This window comes from Petromyzon marinus, chromosome 52, assembly GCF_048934315.1.
Source record: "Petromyzon marinus isolate PM22_M1 ecotype Great Lakes invasive population chromosome 52, UKy_Petmar_22M1.pri1.0, whole genome shotgun sequence".
NCBI lineage: Eukaryota > Metazoa > Chordata > Hyperoartia > Petromyzontiformes > Petromyzontidae > Petromyzon > Petromyzon marinus.
This window is the reverse complement of record NC_133718.1, coordinates 2753499-2773664: the sequence shown is the minus strand read 5'-3', so window position 1 is coordinate 2773664 and position 20166 is coordinate 2753499. Positions and strand designations below refer to the sequence as shown.

The following is a 20166-nucleotide window of genomic DNA, read 5'->3' as shown; positions in this document are numbered from 1 at the left end:
TCACCTGATGAAGGCCGCTTGTGTTGTGGCCGAAACGTCGTGAGAATATTATTGTGTTATTTTATTTTATCAATTTATTATTTTATTCTCATTCTACGTGACTTTACCGAAAGAACCAAAGAAGATGGGGGATATTTGTTTTTGTTTTTTTATGCGCAGCGGTTAATCAGTGGTGGGTTGCACTTTCCAACCGGGAGTAAATCCCAAACAACAACACGACTCTGTCCTAAGATGTGACCAGGACCCATCTCTTATCAGGGGAGGATCGTTGACTTTGGCATCTTGACAGTTCTCCAGAATTGCGGAGAACTTGTCCGCTATGCTTTGCCCACCCATCCACGCACGTGCCAAGGTTCCGCTGAAGGAATTAGCCTAACCGGCACCAAGCGGGAGATCTTCCTTCAAAGCGAGCCTCGAGACCCGACAAAAAAGCTTTCATAGCTGAGCAAAGATGTGACCGTTGTCTCGTAATAGTGACGCCCATGTAGTGACTCGCGATGCTTCACTGAGTAAACGAATTGTCGTGGTGTTGGATTAGTGTCACAGCGCCCTGCACGCCGCTAATGCGAATGTTGGCTTGCGTCGAGGGTGGGGGGAGGATGGAGTTGATACATTTTGTTTATTTTCCGTGGCAGCTCGAGGAGTGGATTTTATTTTTGTTACCTATAAAAGCTTTTGCCCGTGATTATTATTATCATCATCATCATCGTCAGTAATTTCCAGCGAGAGAGGTGGGAAAAAAAACCACGAAAATGTAAAATTACTTAATCCCCAACAGAAGCACGACCACTAATGTGTGCACTTAAACACTCCTCCCCACGGACCCACGCAGCCACAAAGATGCTCCCGTCTATGGCTTCTTAACAGACTGCTGGGGCCAGCGCTGGTAGCGAGCATCTCTGAAGGCCGGCACGGCATGCGGGGGAGTGGCGTGGCTGACACACAAAGCCCGGCCGCCTTTGTCTCCTCAGTGCTGATGTTTACATACTGCACCAGGCACTGATTTAAGGACGACGTGGCCTAGGAGGGAGAGGCCCAGAATCCATTGAAAAATTGGTCACTTATGTTGGCGGTGAGCAGGAGTCGAACTCGGGTTGGGAGCACTCGCGTATACGCTCGTGTGTGCGCGCGTGTGCGTGTGCAACGCCGCCACATTGTGTATCGGAGCTGTGGCCTCTACCGGTCGCGATCATTGTGGCGCCGTGAATACCGGGCTCCGCGCATCGGCATAATGCTCCCTCCCTCGCTCCCTCGCTCCCTCCCTCCTCACCAACACCCCCCTTACAACCACCACTGCCGCACCACTCTCTCCCGCTCGTAATGAGAGCGCTCGCACCCGCACCGCTCATAATGGTCCTCCCGCACCTCGCGCACTTACCTAATTGTCGCGCGGATGAATGGAGTGGATGGCGGCCGGTGGGGAAGGGGGGGGAGGGGGTGAGAGGGAGATGGAGGAGGGGAGGCGGTGGTGGAGGGGGTTGGACAGGCTTTTTATTTATTTGTGTTTTTCCTTCGTTCATTCATTCTGTTGTTCACCCGGGGTCGGGTCCTTCGTTCTTCAACGTGCATTGTTTATTTTCTCTGCTTGTCCGCCCGTCTTGTGGGTTGAAGAGCTCGCAGTGTTTGTCCTCTTTGTGCGCCCGTCTGGAAGTCCACCCGCGCCGGTCAGATGCTCCGTCCAGCGAGTTGACCGACATTCTCCCCTTTTCCTTTGTCACGTTGTGAAGAAACAGTCGGCATTATCATCGCCAGCATCTTCAACCGTCAGGCGCTCGCTATCTGTTGGTGAAATAAGCCTTATCAGCGTGCATCAGCAGCGGCGTCATCATAGTCATCATCGGCATCGTTGCCATCATCTGTTCTCCGTCCGTCGATGTGATGAGCGGTACCTTTGGCAGTGTTGTGCGAGGTGCTGTGCGACCGTCACCCATCTCTCAGCTGCTTGTGCCCTGATGGATACAGTCATTCCATCTCCCTCTCGTTCATTTACAAGCCTTGCGTCCTGTGATTGCCATTCCATCCATCGCCATCTATTACATTGTCATCGTTTGGTTTTCCATCAGCCTTTTCTTGCACACGCCATTCTAATTCACGTGTGCCACGAGTATACTTCAGACCTTGTGCGCACACGTCTGTGTTTCGCGTGCTATAATTTACTTGCCGATTCGGATATTTGATTCCGCATAACGAGAGACGATAAGTGTGCAGAGGTGCTTGGAGAGAAGTGCGTGCTTCGAATTGCACCGAGAGACGGGGAAAAAAAGGGTTCACAGACTGATGAGGAAGGAGCAAGCTCGTATTGGACACGTTGCATTCATTGGGAAGGACAGCTCGTCGGCGTGGGCAGGCAGGATCATTTGCTGGAAGGGATGGCAACAAACGGATGAAACTGGTGGATGGACTGGTGGTGGATGACCACGGTGGAGATTATAAAAAAAAAGTGGGAATTTGTAACGTAATAAAAATTATCCACAATACAATGTACTTCCTTTTAAAGAGCCCTACTGACACCAGACGCCTCCGACAAGGTAGGCCTGTGTCAAGATACATTGACGTCGTGAAAAGTAAATATCGTTTTAGTGGAACAAATAAAGTTCAGTTTTTAGTTCAAAGATTTGTATTATTATTATGCTCGTTTATCCAGGAAAGCCTCACCGAGTCTCGTGACAACTCCTACCAGGGGGCACCTGTGAAGCATTGGCTTTGTTACCGTTAGCCTTTTGGCGTTGTTCTCTGGTCTGACGCTGGTGAGACTAGGCCTTAAAGAAGGCTGTCTCTGGTGTAGGCCAATCGGTCTCAAGGACAATGCAGATATTACCAGAGCCATGGTTTTTTTTTTGCATGTTCACCACAAGTACGTGTGGTTAATGCAGAGTTGATTCCTTGCAAAAGTTACCTGTTTGGTGTTTGAACATCTTAACACCTCCTGTTTTATTGCCAGAAAGGGTAAAACCTATTTTTACTTTTCATGCCTGCCAAGCATTCGTAGTAGGGGGGCGATGGTCACTTCCGTACGTTTTCATTTGAGTAACTTGCGGTGAAGCCATTACAATTTGACACATTTGGACCATGAAGCCAGCACGCAGCGGCCTACCCTTGCGAATGACGTCACGGGGTCCTTGACGTTCGCCGCGAAGCAGACAACGCGTCGTTTTACGCAAAAGGTTCTAGAATTCAACAAATGAAGCGCAGAGTTGATCGTAACAGAAATCGCGGTAACCGCACAAATTGTTCGAGAGCGCAGAAGCGTAAATCTCAGAATTAAACGGCTTGGCCAGCGGACTTCAGGCCAGCAAGCTTTCAGGGCGGCGAACAAGAGATTCTAAAAACGCTGAGGCGCACGACGCAGACAAGGGTCAATGCGACAAATGGGAAACACAGCGAGCGTTCGATAAGTTCCCGTCTTCCTTCATCCGTGCTCTCTCTCGCTCTCTCTCTCTCTCACTCTCCGTCCGCCGGCCGCGTGGTCCCTCTCCCGTACAGGGCCCACCACTCGGGAGATTTTTCGGCCGAGCTTCTTAAAAATGTCGCCGCCCCGTTCGGCTTGATTTCCCTCCGTTGGGGTTTTCTTGAGCCTGGAGATTGAGAGTGATCCATGAAGAGGTTAACGCTCCTCTGGCCGGCCCACCCGCGCACACCCGCGCGCGTGCGCGCCCGCCCGCCCACCCGTCCGCTCGCCAACTGTATTCATCGTGTGCACGTGGTGAGCCAAGGGCTTGCTTGTTGACCTGCAAGCGGTTGCTAATGTGCCTATTTTGTCGCGAGCCATTATAGCAGGCGGGCTAACAGCCACAATTTAGCTTTATTAAGTGGTTCTGATTGAAGCTCTGTTTGAGTAACATGGCTTGCCAATTAATGGTTTGCCGTCTACAAAATGCATAGCATGGGGGAAAGGGAAAAATATATATTTAGAGAAAGCATGGACAAAATAATTATGATTTTTATTTTAATCCTTGGGTTTGCAAACAGAAAGATATAAAACAAAAACTGATCAAGAGGAAATTGCTATGCCGTGTTTGTTTGTGTGTGAAAATTATTACATGCTAAACTGCCGTAGACGATGCTTATCTGCGAAACACGGCACCCACCTTCACGATAGCCGTACGGATATAAGAATGGCGCAAATATCAAACGCGTGACTGATGAACGATTTGATGCTCTCTCTAAACTGGGTGGAGTGGTGGCGCAGTGGTTAGCGTACTGCGCTACTAAGCGAGCAACCTGAGTTGGATTTCTCAGACGCGGTTAACATCACTGACGAGCGATAACTGAACCAGCGCTGGGCAAAGAGCTGTACGTCAATGATAATGTTATTATTTTTACCATCGCTCAGCAAACCCAGCGGTGCATCGTGGTCGGCGTAAGCCGCCGTGCGACCGTGTTTCTGTTTGTGATGTAATTATGTCGGTAGCCGTCAGTGTTCAGACGTCCCTCCACAATGGGCCAGTGTATGACCACCAATGGATGCACCTCCAACAGGTCCACCACATACGCCTGTATACCGGGCGCTTCGACAATCACATTTTAGTACCCTGCGCATCAATAGAATCGAGTGTCGTCAGAAGCTCGCAGGCTAAACAGCAGTGGGGTGGATTGGATTTAATAAATCTGCCCCTCGTTTCAACCGCCTCGCCGGGAGGTCGAGCTGCCAACCCCTGTATTGCAAGTCCGGCGTGCCGACCGTTACACCATGGTTGCCTATCTCTCTCTCTCTCTCTCGTCCCTCGTTAACTCCTCTCGGCGATGACGGGGGTTCACTCGAGGCCGCCTGTCCGTGCACCCGTCTCTCCCAGGCCGACCTCGCTGGCGTGGGAGGTGCGGAAAATGTCGCCGGGGCGGCACGTGGCGCCGAGCCCGCCGCCCGACCGCATCACCTCCGTCACGGGCACCAAGCGCAAGCTCACCTTCCCGGCGGCGCCGGTGCACAAGTGAGACATGATGGCGGTGGCAGTGGTCACGGTGGTGGTGTGGGCCTGGGTGGAATTGTGGGTGGGCCGTCGTGATTGTGTCTGTGTGTGGTAGGGGGGAGCAGTAGTGCAGCGGTTAGCACTCCGCACTATGAACCCGGTGACCCGAGTTCGATTTCCGTTCACGGGCAATACCCGTGACAATTATCTAAACTGGTGCTTGGCCTGGGCCTCTCCTAGGTCGACTTAGCCTGTTGCGCTGTTTGTAAACATTGCCACTGGGGCGTGGTGCTGGCCACCCACCCCCCCGTGTACCGTTTAGGTTATTGCTAACAGTACTTGCCTTTACAGTCTGTTAGGGCTATACGGGGGGACTTTGTCTTTGTTTGTGTGGTGGAACTGATGGCGGTGGTGTTGGTGGTGGTGATGGTTGTACGTGGTGGATCTCATGGCAATGGTTCTGTTGACTCATTTTATACGTAGGCTTTACCGACCGATATTACGATGTAGAATTAGTTTCTTTTGATTCAGATCATTCTCAATCAAAAGAAACTAATTTTGCAACATTCCAGTTTGCTGGAGAACCACGTGATAACTTGCTATGATTGGCTCTGTCGTCGGGTGGTGAAGGGTTTTCGTTAAAAATGTACGTTACACCTACACAAACTAACCTGAAAGAAGGTAATAATGACACGTAGACTTTCGTGACCAATATTATTCATATCAACACACCGGTGGGTTGAAGTAGTAACTAATCGGCACGTTTCGTTTACGTGACAAACATTATTAATTGGCTGTGTCAGGTGGTGGCGGGTTAACGACACACATATATACTTACTCGATCTAACCCAATAAATCTTTATTCCGAAGCTAATTATGGGTCTGTAGGTGGTTGTGGTGATCCCTGTTGGTGGTGGTATGTATGTGGCACACCTGATGGTGATAGCTTTGATGGTGGTGGGCCTCCACACTGGTGATGGTGGTTGACCTGATGGCGGCTGTGGTGGTGGCCGCCGAAGCCTTGGCAGTCGTGGGTGATCTGCTGCTGTGGCGGGTCTGGTGCACCAAAGTGCACCTTGCCTGGCACAAGCACCGTGGTGACGTCGCCGCCACTTTGTGGCGATTGGCGGCTGCCGTTGTTGTTGTTGTTGTTGTACCTTCTACAGGTTGCTATAAATGATTGATGGTGATGATGATGGTGATGACTATAATGGTGGTGATGATGGTTGGTATTTTGCTGTCCTTGTTAATGGTGCTGGCGGTCACGATATTGGTGGTCAGGTTCACGATGTGTGTCTCTGCAGCCCGCACTTTGCTGGTAGACTGAGCATACTTAGGTGAGCCCCTCTGTAAAACCGTGCATGCTGTCAATCCATTTTTTACGCATGATGCAGGAGTCCGCCATGCCTTGCCAAATACCCTACGAAATCTGCATTGAACTGTAAATTAACCAGTCACATCATTGTCATCCATTTGCCAAGTATTGCCTTGCGACAGTTTGGCCCCGGAGAGAGCGAGAGAGAGAGAACCCTCCCATCGTGATGTGTAACTTTCCTAGCTCATCAGATATTTGTGGACGGTTGTGAATATATTGACCCTGTCACCATCACGTTTACGGTCCCCTCCACTCAAAGCAAGAGTGGAGCGTCGCTAATTCCCCATTGGCGGCCGGTGGGCGGAAATTCCACATTTCCCCTTGACGGGCGCCAGTCTTTACGTGGTGCGACCACCGTTGACTTCCCAACAAACGGGGGATTTGAACTCACGACCTTGTGGTCGTGAGCACAGTGCTCTGACCACATTGAACTTTCTTCGGGTCGCTGCGATTCGGCGGTACCGCGGTACGACTGTACATGTCCTGCGATGTAGCATCCACGGTTATCGTACGACGACATAGGGTATATATATATCGTACCGCATATGTACAGAGTTGGAGGCGGCACTTTATATACAATGGGGCAATGACAACAATTACATTAACAATGTTTCCTGATTAACAGTTTTTACATAATCCGCTAAGCGATGCATTTCTGGGGTCCAGTTCTCATTTCTAATAGGCAGTTTAATTTTGATTTAAAGCTTTCGTGACTGCAGGGATTCATATTCTTGGTTCTTTCGGTAAAGTCACGTAGAAGGGAAACAATAAAATCATAAAAATGTAAAACAATAAAATTCTCACGTCGTTTCGACTGCAACACAAGCAATCATCATCAGGTGTGAAAACCACACCCAGCCATCAGATTTACCATGGAAGATGGCATGCTACCTTTTTTGGATGTCCTAATAAAAAAGAGCCCTGATGGTTCAATGAGCCACTCTGTCAACAGGAAAGCTACCCATACGGATGCTTACCTGAAACCGGATTCCCACCACCATCCATCCCAGAAGAATTCCCTCATCAAGACTCTGCACCATAGAGCCCAATGCATATCCGACCAGGAACATAGCCAGTGAACTCAAGCACGCACACCAAGCTCTTAAGGCTAATGGTTACTCAGACTACACAATCCGCAAAGCTATCACTCCAACCATGAAGAAGGACCCTCTTGAGGAGCGTTTCAAAACCATCACTTTACCCTATATTACGGGGATCACAAAAAAGATCTCCAAAATCTTGAATAAACACAAGATCCAGGTCCGATTCAACACATTACATAAAATCCGTGATCTGGTTCCATCTGTAAAAGATGTGATTCCGGACATACAGTACCCTGGCGTCTACAAACTAAGTTGCCTCTGTGGTAGTAGTTACATTGGAGAAATCAAACGACATGTCTCGGACCGCATTTGTGAACACAAAGCAGACCTAAAACACGGTAGGACCAACACCTCGGCCGTGGCAGATCACTGTTATAATTCAGTAGGCTCACATGACATGGACTTCTCCAAGACAGAGGTTCTTTGCAAGCCATCTGGCTACCATGAGAGATTCGTTCATGAGGCTATCCACATATACAAACACAGAGACAATTTCAACCGAGAAGATGAATTCTGGCTTAGCAATCATTGGAAGGATTTAATAAACCATTTCGGGTCTTAATTGATTGATCACGCTTAAGGTGGCTTTCAGACCGCATCCATTATTTTTCGTCTCCCCCCTCCTCTTTTCCGAACATAGATGGACTCGTCCATCTGAACAAACTGTCAAATCTCTCTCCGTGGTGCTAACGTTAAAAAAAACGCCACTTTTTTCAAATTTTCTTGCTGTGGTTTTCACACTGGATGATGATTGATTGTTTTGCAGTCGAAACGTCGTGAGAATTTGATTGTTTTATGTTTTTATTATTTTATTGTTTCCCTTCTAACGTGACTTTACCAAAAGAACCAAGAATAGGCAGTTTAATTGTTTAACTATTTACAAAGTAAATTACTGCACGCGCGTAATAAGCCTGGTAGATTTTTAAAGCTCGAATGATTACGATACTTATGGCAGGCCCGTATTGAGTGATCCGCAGTGCATATTTATCTTTAATGAATCTCTTTTTGTTGTTGTACTGGAAGTACAGAAAAGTTCAAAATCACTGCAGTACAATCGTGAAATAGAAGTACAGCGTTATGGGAAACTGACATTGCGATAATCGTCAAATTGGGCAAATTAATATGGTATCACGATTTGTTGTATCTATATATTTTTTTACCTGGTAAGGCCCACTCAGCTATGTAGCTTTTTTCAGAAGTGACCTATCCACAAACGATAGTTCAACGAAGTGGCTTATCATCATGTGGACATTAATTGCAGCAGCCAAAATACTCCACAAAAATGCTCTCACAGCGAACGACGCTGTCCTGTCTGTCCGTCCCGTTTGTCCGTCCCGTCTGTCCGTCCCGTCTGTCCGTCCCGTCTCTCTGCCCCATCTCTCCATCCCCTCTGCATCGTGTCTCTCTCCATCCCCTCTCTCTCCGTCCCGTCTCTCTCCGTCCCATCTCTCCGTCCCATCTGTCCGTCCCGTATTTCTGACCTGTTCTCCGTACCGTCTCTCCGTTCCGTTCCTTCGTCCCGTCTCTCTGTTCCATCTCTCTTCTTCCCGTCTCCCCCCCCGTTCCCGTCTCTCCTCATCCCATCCCGTCTCTCCATCCCATCTCTCCGTTCTGTTTCTTTGTCCTGTCCGTCCGACCCGTCTCTCTGTCCCGTCTCTCTCCGTCCCGTCTCTCCGTCCCGTTGCCGCAGCTCCGTGGGGTCGAGCTGGGCGGACAAAGTTCGAGCCAGTCAACCGGGCGCGGCGCAGGCGCCAAAACCCGGCACGGACGCTAAAGCAGGCGGGCCGGAGCGGACCCAGCAGCCGCAGGAGAGTAAGTCCAATCGATTGTCTAAATGCAGTGTGAGTTTGTACGTGTGTCATTATGTGGTGTGCTCTGCGAGCATCAATTAACACCTTTGCAAATGAGGTGATTCATCCCACAATATTTTCCTGGTTAAATGTTGTCAATAATTTTAAAAGTCGCTCAAATCTATGTAACGAATTGCCACTTTCCTCGACCTGCCACCGGTGTTTCTATGAATTGAATTGTCAGAAGGGAATAGGCCCAACGGCCCAGAATGCTAAGTGGCCATCAACAGACAGCACTGTTGAAGGTGTAAATAGGTAACCCGTTAACGTTTTGTGAAGTGAGCAAGGTTACGATGGGAACTTCGGAAAGCGAGATTGGAATTGCGAGTCAATTTACGCCTTTATTCTCTGTTGTCTCATTTGTGCCATTGCGCGGTACTCATTCCATCTCTCTTCTACAGAGTTTGGCATTCAATTATCGTCTTAAAATTGGCCTAATCGACGGGTGCATTATCTATCACTCGTATTTCTGCTCCAGCAACTCTGGATCCAAAGTGTCCGATTGCCATTGCTGGCCGTCCCGTGACGCTCATTGTACCGAGGTTCGAGCCCCTGCCGCCCATCTACAGGCGGTTGTTCGCAACTGCGTGCACGGAACGTGTGGTGCGGGGAGGGAGTTTTGAGCCTGCCTCTTTAATCCCAGCAGCCCGTTACCCACAATCCTCAGTTTTTATGCTCTTGGAGCAGGTCCGGGGATAGAGTGAGACAGCCATCATAGCTTGAAAGTTAGAAAAAGTATTTTAAAGTACAGGATGAGCCAAGGGAAGGCGTAAAATTGTATGTACACCCGCCAATCCTGCTTTATCTGGTACCGTGTTCCGTTATGCTCTGTTCTGAGTGACAAAGTGAAGTGTGTGAGTTACGCGAGTAAAACATTTTCTTGTTTTGAATGAGCATGCTCGCCCTAACGCAGTGTGAGTTTTAGTCGTGAGGTCACAACCCGTTTCGAAAATTGATTTAAACTCGCGTGGAGAAATAGGACGAGAAGCACGCGCGATGATCGCGCTCATTGCCGGCTCTGGCGATGCGTAGTAATGGGACTCGCCTTTGCTCCGGTCAAAGACATGAATGTCAAATCATTGCGAAATGCGTTTTGTAACTTCCCAAGAACTTAGTTCGTCAAAAGTGCTTTCAGGGATATTATCCGAAAACGTGAAAGCATTGAGCATTTAACCATTGACCTAAACTGACCTTAGACAGATGACGGCGACGATTGTGGTCGTTGGCAGGCTGTGCTCGGAGCGAGGTCTCCACTTCGAATTCCCGGGCTGTGGCTAACATCGGTGCCGCGCAAAACCAATCGGCGTGGTGGAGTTTTGCCGGAACACTCCTCTGTGGCTGCCGCGGCGCCATGGGGGAGGCCCTCTTGCCAGCAGTCGAATTGACAAAGGGCCCGACACATTAATGTTTTACCGTGCCGTCTGATTCGATCGTCTCTCGTCTGTTTGAAAAACAGTGTCACATTAATGTTTGCTGCATTGTCAACAAAAAAAGGTCGAGGCATTGTACACTTTTAACTGCGCGTGGTATAATTCAACATTTTTTTTATGACTTAAGTACGCGTGATTTAAGGAAGTAATCTTAAGTGGACCCTTTTAGATAAGAAATTTATAGCAAACATAATTTGCGAGCTGTAAAATTGGAATGGGGATGAGGCTGTATTATTAGTTTGGGTGTCGATGTAATTTTTGTTTGTTTCCAAAAGCTTTCGGGAGTATTCGTCGTGCGTTGAGGCTCGTTGGGTTAATACTCGCCTCATCTTGCGTAAGCGTTCCGTTAACTTATCAGCGTAACGATTGACAAGTGCGCAAGTTTTCGTGGAAGCCTGCCAGTCTCAAGCAAACGTAAATTTCAAAGCGCTCACTAAATTACAAAGTGGAACGAATCGTACGAGTTGACATCTGCAGCCCAGCAGCAGTGAGCAGCTTCTTCTTTTATTTCAATAAACAAACCTTGCGCCAGTTGTCACGACCAGGCTAAGCTCAACGCCAGATTGTAACGACATTGTTTTACGCAATGGTGGCCAGGCCGACATTTCCACAATCCTGAGGGGCAGCTGTGGTAAGGTTTAACGGTTGTGCATGAGTGCTTGGGTTGTACCGCGTATTGCTCGGCGTGATGTCCGACGTTCCGCTCCACGTGCTGCATTCATTTCCTGAAAGGGACAGGTCATGTGCCCTGTCGATCACGTGGCGTTTGGCCGGCTGCTGCGCTTCAGATGTCGGCCAGCCGACATTGATTAGTAATAGTAATAATAATGATGACATTTATAACGCGCCAGATTTTGCACACAAGTCAACAACTCGGAGGCGCGGGGCCAAGCTCGGCAGCTGCTCGAAAGCCCTGAGACCCAACACATCTAGAGAGGCCTTGAGACGTTTCTTGAAAGTCAGAGTGCATTTGATGTTGCGGATGTGCAAAGGGATTGAGTTCCACACCGAGGGGGCGATAGCAGAGGCCCGATGTGAGGCTGTAACAGTGCAGTGTTTATTAATGTAGTGTATAGTGTAGTGTATAGTAGTGTCGTGTGTAGTAGTGTAGTGTATAGTAGTGTATAGTAGTGTAGTGTATAGTGTAGTGTATAGTAGTGTAATTTATAGTGTAGTGTATAGTAGTGTCGTGTATAGTAGTGTAGAGTATAGTGTAGTGTATAGTAGTGTAATTTATAGTGTAGTGTATAGTAGTGTCGTGTATAGTAGTGTAGTGTATAGTAGGGTTCTACCACGAGCTTCAGTGCAAGGCGAGAGTAGTGAGGCGCGGTATGGTGGGGAACCAGTGGTGAAGGCGTGATGACAAAGGCAGGCGATTTTAAAAATGTGTCCTGCTGGCGAAAGGGAGCTAGTGAAGAGTACGGAGAGCTTGTACACATGAGCGATGAAGCTAAAGGGCGACATCCGCTGGACTATGTAACGTTGGCCTGGACAGATCCACGTCAAGGCCAGAAGGGACGATGGCCGGTGGTCGAGACTAACGATGGAGTGGCTGCCAAAGGAAGGGAACGGACTTGCCCCCAGAGAGCGGACAATGATTTCGGCATGTGTGTTGGGACCTAGATGGATTATTGCACCGCTAGATGGAGAGAGATGACGACAGCTTGGGGTGGCCTTCATCCAGCAGTAGATAGAGATTATGGCTGATGATGATAATGTCCTCTTCATCATCATCATCAGCAGCATGATTATACTCGTCGTCATCATTACCATCGTGAATCACGATCAGTCATTACCATATTCTTTATCCCAATCGTCGTCGTCTTTATCACTGTGACGATGATGTGGTGGTTGTTTTTCTGCCGCCGCAGGCGCATCTGCGGCAGACGGCGACGGCTGGGAGATGGTGCAGAGGGGCCGCCCTTCCAAGTCCCGCTCGGCCACGGCGCTTGCCAAGGCAGCTTCCGGAAACGCGTCCACAAACGGCGGCGCCGGTGGCGGCGCTGCGTCAGTGCCAACGACAAACTCGCCGCCGGCGGCCGGCGGACAGCCCGGCGGCGCCGCGGGCAAGGCCAACGCGTCGTCATCGTCACGCAGAGACGTCGGCAACAAGGAGAACCGCGACGTGGCGCCGAGGAGCGCGAGGCCCAACGCCGGCTGTGTCGGCGGTGGCGGCGCCGGAGGAGCCAAGGCGACCGTGAGGCCCTGTCTCTTTTTGACTTTTTGTCCCCATTCGGTTGCTCCGGTGGTGCCGTCGGCGTCTCGTCGCGAGACGGAAAGTCTCGCAGAGCAGCGCAATTGCACAGTGTCAGCGAGCGGCTCACGTATGTGGATAGCCCAAAACTATATATGAAACCCCTTCAAGTGGTCCACACGGCGGGGGGCCAGCCCCTGCCCAGCTGCAGAGAGAAACGCTCGCCGTGTGACGGTCAAACTTATATTTGTAATCTTAGAAGTGGAATTTATCACAATTAAGTGCATAATGCAATGTGATGGGTTTTTTTTTTGTGTGCAATCATTATCAACCAGCCTGAGAACATTAACACGCCACACTTGAGAACCCAATTGAACCACAACTCTTGTGTAAGTCAGTGGCTCTCTCATGTAAATCATTGGTGACTTGGCTAAGACCACCAACTCCACTACCCTTGAGAATCAAATTTAAATCACAGGCGGTGTTTCCAGGTCAACACTTTGACCGCTGCTCCACCAGGCTACCTTTGTCTCATCTGCTTTTAACAGAATCCCATGACCCTTGGCCTGTGTAAGCGGGCGATCTTTGGGCTCTAGAAGCCTGTATTTTCTTGGAGGGTCCCTATAGATTTACTCGTCGTACACACCTACATGCTTGTCATTGCCGAGTTGTACTAATGGTAAATCACAACGCACGAGAAGGAGCATGTCTTGTAGGCATGTCTCCCCCTACGCTGTCCAATATGAGACGTCCTCCTCGTTTGTCGCAGGCGCAAGCGGACATGAAGGCGCGGCGGGAGAGAGCAGCCAACGTATGCGGTGTTGGCGGTGGTGGCGGCGGCGGCGGCGGTAGTGGCGGTGGTGTTGGTGGCGAGGATGTGAAAGTGTCCAGAATCATTGCACCAGCACTAGAGAATCAGGACAGTGATGTGGGACCAGGGATCATCAGTGAAGAGGTGTGTGTGTGTGTGTGTGTTTAACCCTTTCCAACTAAAATGTAAAGTATATATGCATGAGCTTTGATCGTCATTCAGTCTGTCTGTCGTGGTGGGGGGGGGGGGGGAGCATGGTCAATTTTGTTAAAGATGATGCAAATCTTATTAATACTTCACTATAAAGTTATATTGCTATTAGGGACTTTGTAAACTACAAAACGTTCCAAATTGATCAAAGGCTTTCCCAAAATAGACGCCCCGCCATCTACTGAGCTCCACAAAGAGCGGCGGGCCGCACTCTTCCACCCGCGCTGCTACATAGAGTAATATTCTCCGTGCCACTCCAACCGATTCTCACAACTGGAATTATCCCAAACGAAGTGCAAGGCCAGATTTTACACGGTGGGATGTTTTGCTGCGAGGCCATCGGTTTGCCGGCAGGTGGGGGGGGGGGCGGACGCAGGGGGTTGAGACCATCAACTCGGCACACATTCGAGAGCCCGGTTTAACCACGGGTGGCTGTGCGGTGCCGGCTCCGGTGATCCCACCTCGCGGCCGCCCCGGCCACTCTCGCACCACCCCCCACCCCCCCCCCCTCCGTGTTTAATCACGCCGAGTGTTGCAGCGCGGAGGTAGCGGCGTCGGTCCGCGCGTTCTGCAAATTAACGGGCACACTTTTATTTACGTGTTTTGTTCTACCCGCCCCCCCGCTGCTTGTGTATTTATTTATTTATCTCACACGTGGGGTGTGTGTGTGTGTGTTTTTTCTTTCCGCCATAATGGGTGCTTCGAGAAGCAAGGCAATTTGGTACCCACTTTGCGCCGTTAGTGGTATTAATTAGCGCTAATTAACGCGTGGTCTTTTCAGCGGACGATTACTCCCCTCTCGGGCGTCCGCGTGCATTAGGCTCATTATGCTGCCGCGTGTTTGACACATTTTGACACACTGTTTTGCGCGCTCTCGCTTGGGTATCGCTTTGTTTCGCATTTTTATTTTTTACCCCCCACCCCCCCCTCTCTCCTTACCACTCCTACTACGCCCAATCTTTTCTCCAAAATCTCAAAAGAAAGCCATAAAGAGGGAGACAGACGGTGCGGGGAACGTAATATAGGAAATGTCACCATTTAGTTTTGTCCATTTGTTCTTCCTTCCGCCAAACAAGCCGCTCGTTTACGCACTCCCCGTCCATTACAGAGTGGAAATCGCTGAAAGGCGCCCTCCGTTAATTTACTCGCCGGGGAGAGAGAGAGAGAGAGAGGATTCACTTGCGGCCCCGGCTCACGGACAATTACGTGTTGAGCGCGCGAGGTGGACGCGGGCACTAATGGCGCTGTCTTGGCCTTTCTCTCTCGCTCGCTCTCGCTCTCGCTCGCCATCTCTTTCCCCTGGGCGGTTTGTTTGTGTCCGAGGCGACCCGCGCTGGGTTTCCTCGTTCCGTAGCGTTTAATTCCCCCCCCCCCCAACACACTTTTACCGAGTGGGACTCTCTTCCTCCTCTCTCTCCGAGTACAGTCGAGTCGAATGAGTACGTGTTGGCGAATCGTGTTTCAGTGTTCGCCTCTGCTGTGTAAGCGACAAAGGTAAAGACACAGTTCCGCGATTGTTCGCTCACGCAACTGCTGGTGGAAGTGCTTCTCTTACATTGAGCGCTAGAGAGCCCCTCCAGATGGTAATTGGCCTACTCTTCCGTGCTCGCCAGGCACCTTGGCAGAGGTGGGAGTGCCCACGCTTTACCCCACCACAACCGACCTGCTGATGGACTAATTGTGGTTTCGATCCCGACCCTGACGCCTGTATATTTGGAGTTTGCGTGTTCTCCCCGTGGTCACGTGGATTTTTATCCGGGTCCTCTGGTTTTCCCCTCCACATTTAGAGAAACATGCGTTTTCGAGTATTTGGCTGCTTGAAAAAAAACATCCACATGATAAGCCACTTTGTTGAGCTATCGTTTGTGGTCAGGTCGCTTCTCAAAAAGAGCTTCATCCCTTAGCTGGTAAAATAAAAATAGTGCAGTGTATTATTTGGTGACTGCAGAACCTTTTTATCTTTTACACTGCAATTTCCCCCGGGGGAGCAAGGGCACCTATGGACAGGATCTTTCGCGCCTGAGCGGACGGTGCATCCCGTCTTCCACACGATCATTATTATCAATACGTGTATACTTACCAGGGTGGCCAATGGGCCCAGTCGGATAGCCGGGGCTGTACTTACGAGCCTGATTATCATCGCAGGCTGCGGTTGCGTGCCCATAACCGGCGACGTTCAGTCGGACGGTGCTGTTCCGTTTTCGTGACCCCCGTCTTCTCGTGGTCCTCATCAGAAAGAGGAGCGCGATGACCCGCCCCGTCTCGGCGACCCGCCGGCCGCCAGCCAGACGTCGGTGCCAGCGGAGGTGCCGACCGACGAGCACGGAGGGTGCGGTGCCGAAGACGGTGGCGCTGGAGGAGGTGGAGAAGGAGGTGGAAGTGAAGAAGTTGGAGGAGCAGTGCCGGAGAGTGAAGAGGTGGCGCCCAGGGACGGACAAGTGGTGCTGACGTCCACTGAGCTGCAAAACGTGCGTTGAGTTACGCTGCCGTCTCTGCGTGTCTGTTGAGTGTTGAGTGGGGGTGTCGGTGTGCGGGTGTGTGTGGACTTGCCGTACCAGCGGTGTCAAGATCGGCCTCCGTGGAGGAGGCTCGTGAAGGACGCTACTGGGCAGTTGTAGGCAGTCACCTTCCAGCAACAACAAAGGGCGGAGGAGCGACGCTCACAACAACGAGCGGAGCGCCGGGCGGCTAAAACAGAGCAAGTTGGCACAGTAGGGGGGACAGGTGGTGCATCGGTCAGGCGTCTCAGTCAGTCGACCCGTGGCACCTGGGTCTGTCCCGTGACTTCCTTCCAGCGGGCGTTCGACACTTCACGTGGCCTTAACGTGCTGTTGTTGTGTGTGTCTGGCTGTGTCTGTGCATGAGTTAAAACGTCTGACATTCTGCCGAACAACACCACGGAGAGCCGTGCTCCCAATTGTTTGCTGTTTTTAGGGAAATTAGTTTTGAGGGCCTCTTTCCAAAAACGCCTGCCTCTGGCTCCGTATATTTGAGGGCAAATGTTGCTCGTTCTCACGTGGCCCGTAGCTCCGCAGGCTGTGCCCTCCCTTACCCGCCACCCAACATTGGCCACGGCCGCTCGCATCGAGACGCCCACGGCGTGGATTTGAGAAGTGACCAAATCGCCCAGGGCACCATGGCAAGTGACCCCCGAGCCGGCCTCTTGAGCTCTCACCTGGTTCAACAAAATAATACATCTAGGCTCGGCTTGACCCGGGAATGTGCCCGATCTCGCCCCAATCCGGTAAGTTAAGCGGGCCGTAGAGCTTGGGCAGTGCTTGGACGTGCGACCGCCACGCCCGCCAGGCCGCCCTCGTAGGCGGAAGCGTGTCCCGGCGCTTACGCGGCAGAGGGCAGGGCAGCGAAACCCCTTCGTTGTACTGTACTTCTGCGCTTCTGCACGTGCCGCGCGCGTGGGGGGGGGGGGGGGGGGAGGGGGAAGCACTCGTCCGGCAGCGGATCGGCGAAGAAGACGAACCAGCGTGCGCGCGCCAGAGGCCGGGGCGAGCGCCTCGTGCCGTTGAATTTGAGCCCCGGTGACGGCCGCGGCACTGGCACGAGGGAGCTGCTGGCGGGGATGCATTATCGCGCGCAGCAACAGAAGTCCCTCCCGTGCTCTAAGGCCCTCGAGTTGCATGGCGGTTTCTTTGTATCCCCCCGTCGCTGCGGGCTTTGAAAACATTCGCACTCGCGCGTGCGCACACACACACACAACAACAACAACAACAACCGCCGTTCGCCACTAAGTGGCGGTGACGTCACCACGACGCTTGTGCCAGGCCACACACACACACGCGCGCCCACACGCGCACGCACATTTATAATATTTATACACATTGTCTTTCATGCTTTTTTCTGCGTTGGCTTTTATGATCTCGTTGTTGATTCACTGCGAGGTTGTGCTATTCACTCGCTCGACCTTTCTTGCTTTATCCAGGCTTGCTGACCCCCTCCCCCCCTCTCCCATCCGCAAAGCATCCAAACCCGAACACCCCCCCCCCCATTCCCTACCGTACTTCCCTCCTGGCGCTCCCGCATACCCCCCCTTTTCTCTCCCCCCCCCCCACCGCCCGGATCCTCAGAAGGTGCTCTCTCTTTCTCATGTGCCTCCTCACTTGGCGGGCTTCTTTCGGCCGGAGAAGCGGCTAAAAGCTTTCCCCTCATTGTTGCGTGATGCTCGCTCGCGTGGAGTGGTCATGCGCAGTGTTGGTGGTGGTGGCGGCGGCGTGCCTTCCTCCACCGCCCCTCTCGCTCTCTCCTCTCTCATGTACTCTGTGTGTCGCGCTCTCTCCTCTCTCTAATGTACTCTGTGTGTGTGTCGCTCTCTCCTCTCTCTAATGCACTGTGTGTGTGTGTCACTCTCTCTCCTGTCTAATGTACTCTGTGTGTGTTGTTCTCTCCTCTCTCTAATGCACTCTGTGTGTGTGTCGCTCTCTCCTCTCTCTAATGCACTGTGTGTGTGTCACTCTCTCTCCTGTCTAATGTACTCTGTGTGTGTGTTGCTCTCTCTCTCCTCTCTCTAATGTACTCTGTATGTGTGTCGCTCTCTCCTCTCTCTAATGTACTCTGTGTGTGTTTCTCTCTCTCTAATGCTCTGTGTGTGTGTGTTGCTCTCTCTCCTCTCTCTAATGCACTCTGTGTGTGTGTTGCTCTTTCTCCTCTCTCTAATGCACTCTGTGTGTGTGTCACTCTCTCCTCTCTCTAATGCACTCTGTGTGTGTTGCTCTCTCTCCTCTCTCTAATGTACTCTGTGTGTGTGTTGCTCTCTCTCTCCTCTCTCTAATGTACTCTGTGTGTGTGTCACTCTCTCCTCTCTCTAATGCACTCTGTGTGTGTGTTGCTCTCTCTCCTCTCTCTAATGCACTCTGTGTGTGTGTTGCTCTCTCTCCTCTCTCTAATGCACTCTGTGTGTGTCACTCTCTCCTCTCTCTAATGCACTCTGTGTGTGTTGCTCTCTCCTCTCTCTAATGTACTCTGTGTGTGTTGCTCTCTCTCTCCTCTCTCTAATGTACTCTGTGTGTGTGTCACTCTCTCCTCTCTCTAATGCACTCTGTGTGTGTGTTGCTCTCTCTCCTCTCTCTAATGCACTCTGTGTGTGTGTTGCTCTCTCCTCTCTCTAATGCACTCTGTGTGTGTGTTGCTCTCTCCTCTCTCTAATGCACTCTGTGTGTGTGTTGCTCTCTCTCTCCTCTCTCTAATGTACTCTGTGTGTGTGTCACTCTCTCCTCTCTCTAATGCACTCTGTGTGTGTGTTGCTCTCTCTCCTCTCTCTAATGCACTCTGTGTGTGTGTCACTCTCCTCTCTCTAATGCACTCTGTGTGTGTTGCTCTCTCTGCTCTCTCTAATGTACTCTGTGTGTGTGTCACTCTCTCCTCTCTCTAATGCACTCTGTGTGTGTTGCTCTCTCTAATGCACTCTGTGTGTGTTGCTCTCTCTGCTCTCTCTAATGTACTCTGTGTGTGTCACTCTCTCCTCTCTCTAATGCACTCTGTGTGTGTGTTGCTCTCTCTCCTCTCTCTAATGCACTCTGTGTGTTGCTCTCTCTGCTCTCTCTGCTCTCTCTAATGTACTCTGTGTGTGTGTCACTCTCTCCTCTCTCTAATGTACTCTGTGTGTGTTTCTCTCTCTCCTCTCTCTAATGCACTGTGCATTAGAGAGAGGAGAGAGAGAGAGACAGAGACATCGTCTCTGTCTGCCTGTGTCTGTCTGATTGTCTGTCTTCATATTTGTCTCTTTCTAACCTCACATTTTCCTACATCTTCCATTTAGGCCCACGCAGAACACGAGCTGGTGGTGTGGTCGCCTTTGTCTCCGCAGTGCTGATGTTTACACACCGCACCAAGTACCCCTTTAAGGCTGAGTCGACCTAGGGGAGGCACAGGGCCAGTTATATTATTCACCATTGTTATTTGACCGTAAGCGAGAATTCGAACTCGTCACCAGGGTCGTAGCGCGGTGCGCTGACCGCTCACGCTACCGCTGTCCACGCAAAGCACACAGACACACGCATGTGTCCACACACACACACATACACGTACAACAACATGACAGGTCCTCTGTAGAGCGATATCAACTGTGCGCACGATCACCGCTAGCGGGCAAGCGCCTGTTTGGAGCTGCAAGGCAGAAGAAGCACTGCGGTGGCCGATACAAGTTGTGGTCAACGGCCAGAAACACTCTGCAACCATCGGGGCAACGTGCCTGAAGACGCGCTTGTGGCGTATGGGGTTAATATGAGAGTGGGCTACGAATATATTTGGTCGCCCCCAACCCCCCACCCCCCCC

The 20166-nt window shown here is 51.0% G+C and overlaps 1 protein-coding gene across 7 annotated transcripts in view; it reads left to right on the top strand.

The window, feature by feature from the left end:
* Positions 1 to 20166, top strand: part of SCAPER (S-phase cyclin A associated protein in the ER) — a 219358-nt gene that overhangs the window by 57375 nt on the left and 141817 nt on the right. For 6 of the 7 annotated variants that reach the window (XM_076075118.1, XM_076075117.1, XM_076075115.1 and 3 more), the window contains exons 6-11: positions 4794 to 4928; positions 6212 to 6244; positions 9076 to 9197; positions 12537 to 12862; positions 13629 to 13814; positions 16115 to 16348. In XM_076075118.1, the coding sequence (XP_075931233.1) occupies positions 4794 to 4928; positions 6212 to 6244; positions 9076 to 9197; positions 12537 to 12862; positions 13629 to 13814; positions 16115 to 16348 (1036 nt within the window). The remainder of the gene's footprint in view (positions 1 to 4793; positions 4929 to 6211; positions 6245 to 9075; positions 9198 to 12536; positions 12863 to 13628; positions 13815 to 16114; positions 16349 to 20166) is intronic. The other variant, XM_076075121.1, reaches the window with a different exon arrangement.